The 16,501-nt window shown below is 45.5% G+C and overlaps 1 protein-coding gene across 3 annotated transcripts in view; it reads left to right on the top strand.

The window, feature by feature from the left end:
- DIP2B (disco interacting protein 2 homolog B) overlaps positions 1 to 16,501 on the top strand; it is a 64,996-nt gene that overhangs the window by 26,345 nt on the left and 22,150 nt on the right. Inside the window, exons 2-13 of one of the 3 annotated variants that reach the window (XM_064734935.1) lie at positions 1,097 to 1,168; positions 4,989 to 5,132; positions 5,386 to 5,511; positions 8,053 to 8,265; positions 10,517 to 10,660; positions 11,332 to 11,451; positions 12,050 to 12,247; positions 12,436 to 12,527; positions 12,845 to 12,937; positions 14,123 to 14,246; positions 14,731 to 14,840; positions 15,913 to 16,015. In XM_064734935.1, the coding sequence (XP_064591005.1) occupies positions 1,097 to 1,168; positions 4,989 to 5,132; positions 5,386 to 5,511; positions 8,053 to 8,265; positions 10,517 to 10,660; positions 11,332 to 11,451; positions 12,050 to 12,247; positions 12,436 to 12,527; positions 12,845 to 12,937; positions 14,123 to 14,246; positions 14,731 to 14,840; positions 15,913 to 16,015 (1,539 nt within the window). Of the gene's footprint in view, positions 1 to 1,096; positions 1,169 to 4,988; positions 5,133 to 5,385; positions 5,512 to 8,052; positions 8,266 to 10,516; positions 10,661 to 11,331; positions 11,452 to 12,049; positions 12,248 to 12,435; positions 12,528 to 12,844; positions 12,956 to 14,122; positions 14,247 to 14,730; positions 14,841 to 15,912; positions 16,016 to 16,501 lie in introns of all 3 variants that reach the window. The other 2 variants (XM_064734934.1, XM_064734936.1) reach the window with 2 other exon arrangements.

The raw sequence follows: 16,501 nt of genomic DNA, 5'->3' as shown, positions 1-16,501 counted from the left end.
GTTGTGAGTGTGGCAGGCTCTGTGAAGAGGCTTGAAACGCTGCAGGGCTGTTTGTTTTAATCCCTCCAAGGTTCCAGTCTTTCTTGTGGTTCTGATGTAATGTGAGAAATTAAAACAAAAGACAGCAGCCAGATGGTGCATCTCCAGGATCAGACAGATTAGTTTTTTAAAAGAGGGAAAAGTTTACAAATGCTCGTTCTGGTCTCCAGAGTAATCACTCTAATAATAATCACTCCAGAGGGGATTCTCCCCCTCTGCTCAGCCCACCTGGAGCTTTCTGCCCAGTTCTGGGGCCCCCACCACAAGAAGGATGTGGAGCTGTTGGAGCAGGTCCAGAGGAGGCCACGAGGTTGATAAAAAGGGACTGGAGCACCTCCCTCATGGAGACAGCTGGGAGAGTTGGGAACGTTCAGCGTGGAGAAGAGAAGGTGGTGTGGAGACTTCAGAGCTCCTTCCAGCGTCTGACAGGGCTACAGGGAGGCTGGAAAAGGAGAATTCACCAGAAACTGCAGTGACAGCACAGGGGGAGTGGGTTCACACTGAAAGAGGGGAAGTTTAATTGACATATGTGGAAGAAATTCCTCCCTGTGAGGGCGGTGATTCCCTGGCACTGGATCATGTCCACCCTTGCCTCAGTTTGTGGAGATCCCCTCAGCAGCTGCTGCAGTGGACTCACTTTGTTTGCTCTTTGATTAGTTGAAGGTGAGGCTGTGAGTTTGCACTTCCCCTTCACCCTTTGGGTTGGGAATTATCCCACTTTGTTCACATAAGTTGTTTTTTGTGGTTACAGAATATTTTCATGCACTCCCAGTTTCCCTTTTTAGTTTTTCACTGCTTTGATATTCCATTTAGATAGCTGCTGTGATCCAAGTTATTGCATTTAAATAGTGGATAGTGTAGGTCTCTGATCCCAAGGGAAACTGCAGAAGTTCTGTAATATGGAGCTTTGAAATCTTAATGTGCTCGGATTTATTGAATTTCAGGTTTTCTTCTGCTGTGTTCAGGTGAAACCTTAATGGCAATGAAAAAAAAGCAAGCAGACCTCAAATTGCAAAATTCCAATGTGGTTAAATGAGGTTTCTTTGCTTGTTTTTAGGGGACATCACACAGAAGGGGTATGAGAAGAAGAGAGCAAAGCTGCTGGCTCCGTATGTTCCACAAAGCCAAGGTAGGTCCTTGTTTGGGCTGGAATCACCTCCCACTCCCTTGGCTCCTCAAGGGCTCTGGATCAATCATGGAGGTCCTCAAGAACCATTCTGGAAATATTCTCCCAAATATCTGTGCTGTGTCCTTTTTAGTGCCTTGTTGGAGAAACATTAGGATTTTTATAATTTGTTGCTTTATTTTGCCAGAGTAGCTGAAGTCACCTCCTTTGGGTCCAATTTCCTTTGGTTCAGAGATCCAGAGCAGCTCAGCTGGTTGTGTGTGGGATCATTACATTTAATTGTAAACTGAAGGACGTGGCTGAATGTGTGTCTAATCATTATTTTGGGGCTTACGTGGAATATTTGTTACTGATATGCTGAGATGTTCAGCCATTAAAAACTGATGTGTCTGCTTCTGATTTCAGGCAGTGACTGGCTATGACAGAGAGTCCTGAATGGACCTGCTGGAATTTACTGAGCCTGGTCTACTGCCAAAACAGCATTGATAAAGAGTAAAAGCTCAAAGTGCATTTATTGCCCATCAACACCACGGGACTGGGGGAAATGACAGCAGCTCCCTTCAGGCACTTGATAGGGGAAATAAAGTTGTCATGTGGCAACTTCCTGACTCTCCCACCCCAAACCACTGCCCAGTTCCTGCTCTCCAGCTGGTTCTCAGGTTGGATTTGATTGTTTATTGATCTTAAGGTGGGGCTTTTTGAGGTTGGGTTTTTTACAGTGTATTCTGTCTGAGCTGAAGGGAGCAAGGCAAGCAAAAATGTAATTTAGCCTTCAAAATGGAGATTTTGTTACAAACAGCTCTCCAAGTGCTGAGGGCTCCCTGGAGCAGGATGTGATGGGAATCTCAGAGTCTTGGTGTCTGCCTATTTATCAAATCTATTTCTGTTACTTAAAGAAACCAAAAACTAATATCCACATGACTAATCCCTCTTGATAAGTAGGTATTTGTTGAGCAGGTTTTACAGTCCTCAGGCTAGCATTTGTGCCAGTGAGATCTCGAGCCTGAGGAGGAAATGGGGAATCCTTGGGTAGTTCAGGAACTCTTGGCAGCCCTGCTTTTGTCCCGAGTATTCTGGAGTCTGAAGATGAAACAATCCTGGCCCCAGCCCTGGCACTGCGCACGTTTGATTTGTCTCAGAAAATGTTTAATTAGGAGGGGGAAAAGTGTTTGGCAAGGCTGGGCTGTGCTCTGTTAATTGTGAGAGCTGCCAGTGGAGCTGAGGTGCAGGCAGGGGGATGAGGGAGGTCACCAATTAACGCAGAGGTTTGATTGCCCTTCCGGCCCAGCTCTGCAGCTCTTTATCCATCTCACACCCAGCTGCCCCAGTGTCTGGGAATCTCCTGTTGTAAAATCCCCGTGGAAGTCATGCGTGAGGGATTCGGAATCAGGTCACCTTGGTAATGAGAAGAAAATTCATTTAGTCCACAACAACAACAACAACAAAACAAACAACAACAAAATACTCAGTGCTGGCATTTTGTGCCATTTCTGTGGGCACTGGGCTGCTGTTGGCTGATGGAGTTTCTCCATTCCATGGATGTGAAATGAGAGGAGGGAGGGGGGTGGCATGTCAGGGCATGTCAGCAGGATCATTTAGGAGATTCTCCATTCACATGGCCTCAGGAGTTAAGGCAGCACTGTTAATTACCTAAAGATGCATTTTTTTCCTGGTGCAGTATCCATTAAAGTCCATCTAGCTGCTAACTCCTAAAGTCTCTGCAATCTGCAGATCCCAAAATCCGAAGTCCCTGATTCCAGGCAGTTCTCCATGATGGGGGTCAGCAGCAAGCACAGCAAATGGAGCTGGGCCAGGTGTCCCTGGGTTCTGGGCGTGTGTTCAGGCTGCCCTGGGAACCCTGCAGGCTCAGGTTGGTTATTTCCTTGTTTTTATGGGTATGTAGCTTGAAATAAAACATCTCCAAGGAATAGCCAGTCCAGCCCCAGCGCTGCTGCTGCGTTCTGTTTGCAGACAGTGGAGTTGCAGGTTTGCAGCTGCTTCCTTGTGCATGTGGCACTTGTTCTCCTTGTTATTCATGCAAACATTTATCCTTGCTGATCTTCTAATGGTTCAGCCTCTGAATCTCTAAATCGTTGGCCCTTCACCAAAACACAGGGATCACAAAGCAGTCAATTCTCATTAGGAACTAAAGACAGTCAACAAATCCATGGCATCCTTCAAAGCCAATCTAAAAGAATTCATTTTTCATCTCTCTGTCATATTTGTCATGTTTCTGCCAGCAGAAAGTGCAGCTGTAGCAGGATTATTCTGAAGGGAGCTCTAAATAAATCACCTGTCACCTGCCAGGCTTGCCTTGTGCTGCTTTGTTGTGTAACCATCAGTGATTTACACTCTTTCCTCCTCTGTGTCTGAACGCTTTGTGAGGCCACTGGAACATGTTATTATGTCAGAGCAAAATATTGAAACAAAGAGCTTGTTCTCTGTGTGTCATGTCACTTAGATCCCTTCCTAACTGGAATGTCATGTTTGCCCTGTGATGCCCCACGGAGAGATGAGAGGCTTTTACAAGACTTACGAAAGAGAACTGAATATGAATTTAATAATTCATTTAAAATACTGTTAAATCTGCTGCTGACATCTAGTGGGTGCCTGACTTTGTAAATACTCGAGTGATCAGAAAACATGAAGCTTTTCTGTTTGGTCTGTGAAGTTGTGGGGGTTTTGGATCAAAATAAAACTGAGCTGGGTTGGTGAAGGCAGATAAATGCTACAAAGATGTTAAACTGGTTATCAAGATGAGGAATTTAAAAATATCTTTCTACAAGAGAGATGCTGAGGGGCTGGGGTGTGGGCACAGAGATGGGGAAGGGGCTGGGGAACTCCTGAGGGAGCTGGGGGGGCTCAGCCTGGAGAAAAGGAGGCTCAGGGGGGAATTTGACTCACACAGGAGGGTGGGTCAGGGGGTGTGGGTTGGACATCAGCAGGAATTTCCCCATGGAAAGGGGGTCAGGAATTGGAGCTGCCCAGGCAGGTTTGGGGTGCCCATCCTGGAGGTGTCCCAGGAAGGGCTGCAGGGGCACCCAGAGCTCTGGGCTGGGGACAGGGTGGGGATGGAGCACAGCTGGACTCGATGGTCTCGAGGCTTTTCCAGCCTGAAGAATTGTGTGATCCTGTGGGGATTCCTGCAGCTGGCTCAGGGTGATTTGCTGTTATTGTCAGTCCCTGAGCTCCAGGCATTCACCTGAAGTTGTTTACCCAAAACCACACGCCTCAAAAACGGTGTGACTGGATTGGAAGCTCAGGATTTGTGGTTTCCTCTCCATTTCTCTGATCCTTTGGTAGTTTGTGAGAATTCCAAAGCAGCACATACAGATGACACAGTTGCTCTTGGTTTTGCGTGACTCCAGGTGACAGCCTGGAGGAAATTACAGCTGGGTGACCTCTGGGTTTTAATTTTCAAAACTTCCCTCTGATACACAGATTCATTTTAGAATTGAACCTCCAGTAGCAACAATTCCGAGTTGCTCTTGCTGAATTATGTAAAATTACACTGTTTATCAGATTGTCTATTTTCCTTCCTGTTTTAACGGGATAAACAAACTTTTCCTGGATGAAAAGCCACTCACTGGACATGCTGAAAGCCAGAACCAGACAACTGGAGATCTCCTTGGGTTTGTGGTTAGTGGGAACAGCAAAGGCTCTTTCTGCTGGTTTATTATTGTTTTTTTTCCAGTCAATAACAGGCTGCTCACTGGGACACTGAGTGACAAACCAGCTTTGTGACATCCACAGCCCTGTCATGGGACAAGGGAAGAGTGTGGTCCAAAAAAGCTCCTTTTCTTTCCCCCTCCCTGTTTTCCAGGGGTTGATCCAGCAGTACAGAAGGAATCCAAACCTCAGATGCCCGTTCCATCTGCAGCTCCAGCCTCAGCATCATCCTCCTCATCCTCATCCAAATTCCACCGAGCTCGCTCAGGGGGAGCCAGAGATGAACGTTACCGCTCTGGTAAGGGCAGGGACAGGAGTTCCCTGGGTGCACCTTCACTTTTGTTCATTTTTCTTGAGGCCTGAAGGTGCCCTTGCATCACAGGCCCAGAGGGGATGTTTTGCCTCACTAAAACGTGAAGCCAGTTAACTGCACTGTACATGGAGCTCAGAGCTGTGCACTGACCCAGCACAGGGTTTGAAAACTGAAAAATCTGCAGTGCTGAGGCGTCCCCTTGGCGCTGTGCTGGTGCTGAGGCGCTTCCCTCTCGCAGACATCCACACCGAGGCGGTGCAGGCGGCGCTGGCCAAGCACAAGGAGCAGAAGATGGCCCTGCCCATGCCCACCAAGCGCCGCTCCACCTTCGTCCAGTCCCCAGCAGACGCCTGCACGCCCCCAGGTGAGGCTCTGTGGCAAACAGCTAAAAACCTTATTTTAAAAAATTAAAGTATTTATTTATTTAAATTTTTTATTTCTTTTTATTTATTTTAAAATATTTATTTTAACTTATTTTAAAATATTTATTTATTTTTATTTCTTTTAAAATATCAATTTATTTTAATTTATTTTAAATTATTTATTTATTTTAAATTATTTTAAAATATTAATTGATTTTAATTTATTTTAAATTATTTATTTATTTTAAATTATTTTAAAATATTAATTTATTTTTATTTGTTTTAAGTTATTAATTTATTTTTACTGATTTAAAATTATTAATTTATTTTTACTGATTTAAAATATTTCTATTTTTATTTAAAACATAGATTTTAAATCAAATTTAAATGTCATTTTTATTTAAAATATATATTTATTAATTTTTACCTTGTTATTTATTTCCTTATTATTTTATTAGAAATAAAATATTTATAAAAGAATTATAAATATTATAATTACATTTCTATATAATTATAATATATTTATGAAACCGTAACTTAAGCCGACTATTTCACCTAAGTAAAACTAACAGCAAGGCTGTTGAGTTCCCATGTAAAAAAAATGATAAAAGTCAATGTACATAACAATCTGTTCTTGTTAAAAAAACCAGTTTGCACCTATAAAGAAGGAAATTCTACCTGTAAGAATTCCTAAAGAAAATATGTAAACATCTGTGGAAAGAAAAAGCCTTAACACACACACACACACACCCTCTAACCAATAAATTGAGTAGCAAAAAAGTTACTGGCCAATTAAACCAAATAACTTTGAAAACTATATAAAAATAGACTGTAGCGTTAAAAATTCAGCTTTTCTGCATAAAACACCCCTCGAATCCTGTCTGTTCCTATTACACCGAGGCTGTGCTGGGCTGTCCAGGGGCTGCAGTGCTCCCTCCCAGCGTTGCAGCTCTCCAGGGACTCTCAGTCCTCTCTCAGCCTGGGCAGTGACCTCTCTTCCAGGAGTTCTTGAAGAACCACGTGGTGGGATCATTGGGGTGTCCTGGATGTCCTTGGATGGTCCTTGTGGGCCCAGCCTTGGACCTTGGATGGTCCTTGTGGGCCCAGCCTTGGACCTTGGATGGTCCTTGTGGGTCCAGCTCGGGGTGTTCCTGGTTCTGTGGTTCAAACTGGCCAGAGCTGAGCAGGTCTGGACTGAGGATAACTCACATCTTGATTCTGATGGATAATTCACAGTTTGATTTCACGAGTGGTTAATGCTCAGCACACAAGAGGAGGGTTTGCAGTGATGTTCGTTTCTGGGCACGGCCCTCAGAGGGGTCTGGTGGGATTGCAGACTGGCAGGAGTTGTCTCAGAATCCCTGGTGACACAGTGTCTGTCACGATGCATGTGCACAGAGATCAATAACCCTCTGTTTTCCAGCAGCTGGATGCACTGGTGACCAACGAGTCCGTGTGGTTTTTGGCAGTGGTTTCTGTGTTGTGTCTCATTGTGCAGAAGCATCGCAGCCGTTTGGATTGACAGAGTCATCCAAAATGTTATGAATCCACATCTCCTGGTGAATTCATAGCTCTGAAACTGCTCTGCTGGGCCACGTCACTCCTCCTCCTCCTCCTCCTGATTTCCTGTTTTATCACATTTCCTTTTCCCTTCCTTTCTCGGGGGGCTGATGCATGTTCCTGGTGTCTGCTTGGGTCTCAGCTCTGTGCTCACTTGTCCAGGACTGCAGCACATCCTGTGCTGGGGGAGTCACACCAGTTGAGGTCAGCACTCCAGCATGGCTGGAGTCAGCCTTTGCCTCAGCTCCTCACTCTGTTCCACTCTGACAAGTGATAGAACATGATTTAGTACTTTGATTTACCACTCCAGTGCAGGCAGAAAATCACTTTGAGTGCACCTAAATTTTAGGCCAAAGCCACCTGTGTGTTTGTGTTTAGCACTGTACAACTCAACATCACAAGAACTGAGTGCTTGCTTCATGGTAATTAAATAATTAGTTCACAGGTTTGGGGCAGCCGAGGTATCTGTGCTCTGGGACACACAGGAAGCAGTTCCTTGCTGTAGATTTCTGTTTTGTTTTGGGGTTGGGCTTTTTGTTTGTTTTCTGCAATTGAAAGGGCCCCATTTAGAGCCCAGACAAAAGCATTTTCTGCTGTGGCCTTGGCACAGTTGTTTCCTGCGTTTTCTTTGTTCCTGGCACTTTGCAGTTTGACAACGACCCTGACCCTTCACTTTCCAGTTCAGAATGACCAGAGTTAGGCAAAACAGCATCTGATATACTATGGAATGTGAACAGAAAAGCAATGAGAGTTAAGTTCTAGGCTTGGAGACCCCAGGGGAAGGATGTTGTCTGAGGAGGTGAATCAAACAGGGGTGAGTGTGTTCCCACCAACAATTCTGCTGCTTTAACCTCTGGTTTGGCCGATGTGGAAAACAGATCTTCCTGTGAAAGCCTGTGCTGTTGATATGTGATTGGAAAGAGCATGTTCAGTGCCATGTGCTTTTCCCTAAGCAGCTAGATTTTCTTTCTGCTTCCACACAGACACGTCTTCCGCCTCCGAGGACGAGGGCTCGCTCAGGCGCCAAGCTGCTCTCTCTGCTGCATTGCACCAGAGCTTACAGAATGCTGAGTCTTGGATCAACCGATCTGTTCAGGGGTCATCCACATCCTCATCAGCATCCTCTACACTTTCCCATGGAGAAGGCAAAGGGACCAGTGGGTCACTAGCTGATGTATTTGCCAATACTCGAATAGGTAGGAGCTGGCTACCAACAGAACAATCGCTTCGATTGTGCAGACTGTGTTGATAAAGGTGGAGTTGTCCCTTGCAGAAGGGAAATTCAGAGCAAGGGCTTAGCTGGTGTTGATGGAACTTGCCAGGATTGGTTGGAGTTGCACCTTCGTGTTGTTGTTTTCCTGAAGAATTTCAGAGGATTGAGGTGGTTGTAAAAGGGCGAGTGGGGAGCAGGAGCTTCTGGAAGCAGGGAGGACTCCAGGGACAGTGTGGACAGAGCAGGAGGCACAGCTCTGTGTCCTGTGTTGCTTTATGTCTCCAGCTCTTGGGAGCTGCCGTGGGTACAGAGCTGCCCAGTGCAAGTGGCATTTTCATCTGTGTCCTGACGAATCCCTCGGGGGTGTCTGTGCCTGTGGAGTGGGGAAATGCTGTGTTTGACATCCTCATTTTGCTCTGAGCCCCCGTGGTTTATTGTTTGCGTTAGATCAGGAAAGAAAAAGAACCAAATCCAGCTCTGTGTGTGAACAAATGAGCCTGCCATTAAAAAACAGGGTTGAGGAGTAAAGCTTTAGCCCAGCTCTTCGTGGCTGTCTGAGGAATGACCAGAGCATCCAGGTACTGAGGAGATGGAGCAAAATCTACAGATCTGGATACCCCGGGCTCAGTTTTCTGAGGCTCTGAGGTGCTCCTTGCTGCTGATGCTTCTGTATGAAATGGCCAAGTTTGTTTTTGCTCTGTGTATGTTTGTCCTTTTTAGCTGCTGGTGAGGAAATTCCTGCACCGTAGGACATTGTCTGTATTTCATGTGCTCTCTGCTTCTGCTTAACTGGGTTGGGGCAAGCAGTGCTTAGAAGTGCTGGTGATTTTATCTTTCACTTATTTATCTTTTTATTGCTGTTATTTTTGTTTGTTTATTTGCTGGGATGCAAATTGTTTCCTGAAATGGAAAACTGAGGAGATTGCCCATAAAATGTAGTCAATATAATTAATGTCTTTGAAGCAGAGAGGCTGTTTTTAATTGGAGCATGCAGAAGGCCACATTACCTTTTGCAATGAATTAAGGTAACACAGCTTTTTACCTCCAGAATATCTACTGTCTAATCTAATTAGTGTCTCATGCAAAATAGAAGCCTTGAATCTTTGTCAGGATTCTATTTGCCACATTCATACCTTGTTAACACCTGGTTTAAATGAATAGAGCTCTCACACACACAATTCTGTACATCTCTCTCTTGAGAGCAATTAAAAGTCCTGCAGATGTTTGGATTGTACAAATCCATGTCCTTTCCAGTGATTTTAGAAATTCAGTGCATGAGAAATATTCCTTGCCACTGTGTCTCCAAAGGGATGCAGAAATGAGGGGTTTTTTTCTCCTTAGAAAAAGGGAAATTGACACAGAATCAATCACAAAACCCTGTGAGTGGGAATTATTTGGGATTTGACTTCAGACTATCTGCAAAACCCAACCCATCGTTTCAGATTGTTGGTTTTTTCCTTTGTAAGCAGCAGCTGCTGGTGCTGTTAAGCCAGAGTAGAATATTCTTGCCCTATCAGACGACTGAACCTGCTGGGTTGTGTAAAGAAACCCCACATTTGCAAAATCCCTTATTTAATAAGAGACAATTCACAGGAGAGTTCCTGCAGGGTGCAGTTGCAGCCTTGGCTGAGGGGCAGGACAATGTCTTGCAATTTGGAGCAGAAGTAAGGCCCAGCTCACACCATTCACTGGATTTACTCTGGGGCTGCTGGACAAGCTCTGTAAGCACCCAGCTGGAAGGGATTGAAACCCAACGCGATTTTTGCTGATCTGCTTTGGTCAAATTCCCACATGTTTTGTTTTCAAAAGCCCTCACTCACAAAAAAAAGCTAAATAGTAGAATTCTAGCAAGAGAGATCAGTGCATAGGTGAGGGAGGGATTTGTTCTGGACTTTGGATGTTTCAGAGCTCATGTGAATCACAAACCCTTAAAAAATTATTTATTTTTTTTTTACAGTACTGAATGTCAAGAGATTGAGCTTCAAGGTTAGAAACCAAGAACAGGAATTCTGTTTTGCTGGAGCACTTTCCTGACATGGATAAAACCTTGTGGTTTTTGGTTTCCAGAGCAGATGCTGTGCCTGTCCTAGAGCTGCTGAACCCTTAGGAATCAGTGTGTTTAGCTTTAATGAGGTTCCCATACATCCAACCATTCAATCCTTAGGATTATTGGGAACAGGTGACTGACACTGTGTTAATAAAAGGTGTATTTAGCAGCTTTCTTCTTTTTCTAGAAAGTTTCTCAGTCCCTCCAGATGTCACAGCAACTACCTCCACGCCCTCGCCACGGCCAGCAGCCATCGACCTGCCTCCCTCGGGGATTGTGAAGGGGATGCACAAGGGATCCAACCGCTCCAGCCTCATGGACACTGCAGATGGTACGGAGCCCTCGGGGCACCCAGGGGTGCCAGCGGGGTCCAGAGAGGCCTCAAATCACATCAGTTGTTCTCCCAGCTCTGGGTGATGTCAGAATTCACAGAATGACCAGGTTGGAAGTGACTTTCAAATCATCGAGGCCAGCCCAGCCCCAATCTCAGCTGAACCCTGGCCCCCAGTGCCAATCCAGGCTTTGTTAAACACACCCAGGGATGGGGACTCCACCACCTCCCTGGGCAGCCATTCCAGAACTTTATCATTTTTCTGTAAAAACTTTTCCCTAATATCCAACCTGTATTTCCCTTGGTGCTGCTTGAGGCCGTGTCCTCTGGTTCTGTCAGTTCCTGGAGAAAGAGCCCAGCCCAGCTGAGCACAGGCACCTTTCAGGGAGCTGCACAGAGTGATAAGGTCACCCCTGAGTCTCCTTTTCTCCAGGCTAAACCCTCCCAGCTCCCTCAGTCATTCCTGAGTCGTTATTTCATTTAAGCTCTTCACAAAATCAGAATGGTTTTGGTTTTGCATTGAGGTGTTACTGTGCTGCAGTTGTGGTGTTGGCATTCTGGAGGGATTTCCTCATGGATGGGGTGGTCAGGCTGGGGAAGTGCCCAGGGAGGTGGTGGAGCCCCAAACCCCTGCTGGACATGGCACTCACTGCTCTGCTCTTTCCCTCCAGGTGTTCCTGTGAGCAGCAGAGTCTCCACAAAAATTCAGCAGTTGCTGAACACCTTGAAAAGACCTAAAAGACCACCCCTGAAAGAGTTCTTTGTGGATGATTTTGAAGAAATTGTGGAAGGTAATAGCACAAATAATGATTTTATGCACATTTTTTACAACTGGGTACTCTGGGAGCTGAGCTCTTTTTGTGTTGTTCTCAAGGCTGACTCAGATTCACTGTTTGCAGCAGCCTCCATGACCAATCTGACACAAAACCAGTGTTTGAAATAATTCACTGTTCTGCTGCGCTTTGGGGGACCTCCTCAACACTAAACTTCTTAAAAAAATATTTAAATAGATTTTAAAACCCCTTTCATTAACTACTTTTTTTCATTTCCCAAAGGGGATTGTCCTCACTGGTGATTTTATTCCAGCATTATTTTGTAAGGTTTTCCTTTCTGCAGTTCTGTGTTCCTTTCCTTACTGATGTGTCGAACACCTTTGAACAACATCCTGTGAGAAGCCTCAGTTCATGATCTCTTGTTCTGTGCAAGACTTCCCAGGAAAAGGGATGGAATGGGGTTTTTTAATGCTTTTCCTCATTCCTTTAGGTTTTTTTTGAGTTTATTTCAAGCTGAGCTATCATGTGTCGAATGGGCAAGGACGGGGAATATTATTTCACTTGGATTATATTAGAAATACCAACAGATTCTGGAAATAACATTGAATTTTCTCAGTTCCCCAGCCCGACCCCAACCAGCCCAAGCCCGAGGGCCGCCAGATGACCCCGGTGAAGGGGGAGCCCCTGGGAGTGGTCTGTAATTGGCCTCCTGCCTTGGAAGCAGCTCTGCAGCGCTGGGGAACCACTCAGGCCAAGTGTCCCTGCCTGACAGCCCTGGATGTGACAGGAAAACCAGTTTATACCCTCACATATGGTGAGTTGGGCCTCCCCTGCTCAGCTGCTGCCTGTGGGGAGAGCACAGGGGATGGGAAAACCTTCCTGGTCTTTGCCAGGGTTGTGGACAGAGCAGTGGAGGTGTAGGTAATAAAAAAGCCGAGGTGGGAGCTGTTCTCTTGTCTGCTTGATGCAGAGCTCTGCACGTCTCTGTTCTCTGCCTTGCAGGCAAACTGTGGAGCAGAAGTCTCAAGCTGGCCTACACCCTGCTTAATAAACTGGGGACCAAAAACGAGCCTGTGTTAAAACCTGGAGACAGGGTAAGGACTTTGGGACTCTCTGGAGTAAAAGCAGGGGTTTGGGGGCTGGAACTTTCCACTGACACCATAGTGAGACTCTGACCCCAGGACAAGGCTGCTTGGGACAGACACTGCTGTGATTTTTCAGGGGTCCTGGCTGCCCTGTGAGCAGCCTCTTGTGTCTTGGCTGTGTGTGAACCTTGGCATGCCTGGACACTGAGCTCCTCACAGCCACATTCCACACATTCCGTGTGAGGAAGAGTGTGAAACAACACCAGATTTTCCTAGCTTCAGTCACTCCAGATGTGGATTTTGAAATGTTGACTTGTGGCTTGCAGGTAGCCCTCGTGTATCCCAACAACGACCCCGTGATGTTCATGGTGGCGTTTTATGGCTGTCTCCTGGCTGAAGTGATCCCAGTGCCTATAGAGGTACCTCTTACCAGAAAGGTAACGTTGATGGAACTTGGAGCAGTGATTGGGATGGAAACCAAGCCAGGCCAGAGCCTCTGACAGCATTTCAGCTGCTGCCTGAGCAGCTCTGTACCAACAAGGACTTTTGGGAGCTTGGCTTGGCATTTAAAAATGGAAAAACGTATTGATCAGAGCTGTGCTGAGCAGCTGGAGATGGTCAATTCTCCTAAATGATGCAGTCTTCACTTCCTTACTGCAAATAATTTATACAGAACAGATTAGAGTGTGGATCTGCCCCGGGTTGATGGGAGGGGGCTCAGTCCAGCCTTGCTGAGCTCTGCCAGGCTCTGATTTTGCTGGACATGGAGGTGCTCAGTGCTCCTGAAGACATTGAGGCACTTTTTGTAAATTATTTACCCAACAAAGTGTTTTCTTTACCCTTACCAGAATTTTTGCACTGTTGCCATATTATTGCTGTGTCAAGAGCTGTGTGAAACTATGGGATTTCATAAGAGTTACAAAAACAGTGGGGTCATGGCAAACATTATGGCAGGAGAGGTGGCAGTTGAGCTGGGAGCTGGTCTGACAGGTGGCAGTGAGCTCAGGGAACACTCAGGGACTCACAGAGCTTTGATTTCATTCTCTGCTCTGTGGCAGACTGCTATAGCAACCAAATGCAAAATTAAAACTTCTCCAGTATTTGCCCAATCGGTTTCTGAGCGAGCCTCCTCATTTTATCATTGTGCAACAGAAATTGGCTCCAGGGGATGGAGAGGTCTCGTTATCCCAGTGTAATTACATGTTTTGCTTTTTTTGCCTCTCAGTTCCTCTTTGCAGCATCTGGGTTTCCTTTAATGCCAGGAGATGGGGTGAGCTCCATGCCTGGGTGCTGGGCAGGAGCTCCTGTGTCCCCTGCATTTCACATCCAGTGCATTTTAATCTTGCCAGGGCCATGTTTCATGGGGTCACAGCATGGTTTGAGTTGGAAGGGACCTTAGGGACCATCCAGTTCCATCCTTTGCCAAGGGCAGGGACACCTCCCAGTAACCCAAATTGCTCCAGTTGTGATTCTGTGATCCTGTGTGGAAATTGGTTGTTTAATTCTTTTCCTTGCCATTCCTTCCCCCAGTCCCCAAAGCAATATCAAACCTTGGATTTTGATAAGGGAAAGCTGACTTTTGTCACTTTGCCCTCTTCCCTCAGGATGCTGGTGGGCAGCAGATTGGGTTCCTGCTGGGGAGCTGTGGCATCGCTCTGGCCCTCACCACTGAAGTGTGTCTGAAAGGGCTCCCCAAAACCCAGAACGGAGAAATTGTGCAGTTTAAAGGTGAGTTGGTTACAGATTGGCTTTTGATTGTGCTTTTGCTGCAGCTGAACCATCTGAAAGGAGCTGTCAGGACTCTGAAGGCACTTGGGGGATAAAGGGGCAGCTCCTGATCCCATCAGCAAAATGTGTAGGATTTATTTGTGGTGTCTGACACAGCTGCTCTGCTCTTCTGGGGGTCACAGTGAGCCACCCCCCATCCAGGGTTGTGCTCAGTGACATTTGCCAGCTTCCAAGGCAGTTTTATTCACAAGCTTTATTTAGGAATGCTGCAGGGATCTCCCCTGAGGAGAGGAAGTACCTGGTTTGCCCACTGAACTCCCTGATGAGAAATGAGATGAACCTTCTGGCTGGTAGCTGGGCTTGGCTTGGAATTTAGCTTGTGTAACTGAACTTGGACAAATGATGGGGTTTAGTGTATTCTTGCAGAATATAAATCCCTCAATAAATAAACTGATATTAATGTACCGTTTAATTTTGGCTCCAGGTTGGCCCAGACTCAAATGGGTTGTGACAGATTCAAAATATCTCTCCAAATCTCCCAAGGACTGGCAGCCCAACATCTCAGCAGCAGGAACTGAGCCAGCATATATTGAGGTAAGTGCTGAATGGGGAATAGAAAGTACCTTGTGTGAGCTGAATTTAATGTTCTAATCACCAGAGGGAGAATAGTTTCACCTCACTCCCTTCAGCTTCCCACTGAAACGAGCTTTTCACTGGGGACATCCTGCTGTGAAGCTCATTTTGGGTTTGAATCCCTCTGTGGCCTTGAGCCCTGCTTGGAATCAGTTGGAGAATTGGTTTTGTTCCCAAAAAGTGAGGGATGGAGGCAGCTGAGCTCTGAGGTGGTGCTTGATAACCCCGTTTCTGCCCCTGCTTGAGGCAGCAGCAGCAGCTGGGATTCTCTGCTCTTGCAGAAATGCTGATTTTTGTTCCTGTGCCAGAAGGTAACTTGTAGGGATTGTGTTGGTTTTCTCAGCTTTTATTGGGACAATTGAGAGGTGTTTTAAAAGATTTTATTCTATTATCAGTCTTGATGAGTAGTGAGACACAGGAGATGTAAACCTCAATGCCATTCTATCAGAAGCTGACTTATTTTCTGGTTACAATACCTTATAAATTACAATAACCCTTTCAGCTTACTAGGTTTTCTACACAATGCTGCTGTTACTTTTAACATCAATCACCTCTATTTTTTCCTACCTGGTCCTGCTACAATGCATCTTTTCTCAGTTCTAATTCTCTAAAATTATGTAAGCTTTCTATCAGATTTTTAAAATTCTTTACAAATCCATTTCCCACAGGATTGCAGCAGTTTCAGTGGTGGTTCAGCCAGTCTGAAACACAGATTGGTTTTTCAGTTTGTTACAGGAGCAGGAAGAGATGTCATGAGCAGCAGTGACACTGAAATAAACACAAAAGGGGATGGAATGGGTTGTTAAATTCTTTTCCTCATTTCCTTTAGGTTTATTTTCAGCTTATTTCAAGCTGAAAGATGCATTTTTTCTCCCATTTCCATGGAGATTTTCCACGTGTGCCACCACAATAACCATCTCCTCGGGTCTAAGCTTTCACACAAGAGAGAAAACTTTATTTCCACAGTGGATTCTGTGATTTAACTTCCTTAATTTCTCTTTTTCTTGACTCACTTTGGCTTCTGTCCTGGCAGTACAAGACCAGCAAGGAGGGCAGTGTCATGGGTGTCACCGTGTCCCGGGTGGCCATGCTGGCTCACTGCCAGGCCTTGTCTCAGGCCTGCAACTACTCCGAAGGTGGGTGAGGCCACAAAACATCAAAGGTTGACAAAATCAAGGGGTTCCCTCTCATATCTTCAACAGCTGCCTCTGAGTAACCAATATTTGCTTCCAAAAATAAATAAAATTTGAAAGTGCAGATTAATCCTTCCCCCCAAAAAGTAAAAATTAGCTGTGATGTTTTTCCATCCAAAATGGCATTATTTTCACTGCCATGATGAAGAGGAATAAAAAAGGGGGATTTATAGAATTTCTGTGAATTTACTGAGTCTGTTCTGATGAACCAAAAGAGGAACAAATGAATGAAAAATGGAGCATTTTCACCAAGCTGGAGTCCCCTCTCACTGCACTGGTGGCCCATAGAAATGTCATTTCATTCATGTAATTTCACACTTTCATTGCTGATAGTGTGTAAATACCAAACTTGCTGGGGCTGGGGCTGTTCTGGTCCTGTGAGGTTTTTTGGGGAACCCAGAAATGGAAGTTGGAAGGGGCTGCTGCTAT

The sequence above is a fragment of the Zonotrichia leucophrys genome, chromosome 29 (genome assembly GCF_028769735.1).
Source record: "Zonotrichia leucophrys gambelii isolate GWCS_2022_RI chromosome 29, RI_Zleu_2.0, whole genome shotgun sequence".
In the NCBI taxonomy this organism is placed as follows: Eukaryota; Metazoa; Chordata; class Aves; order Passeriformes; family Passerellidae; genus Zonotrichia; species Zonotrichia leucophrys.
This window is presented reverse-complemented; position numbering and strand designations above follow the sequence as displayed.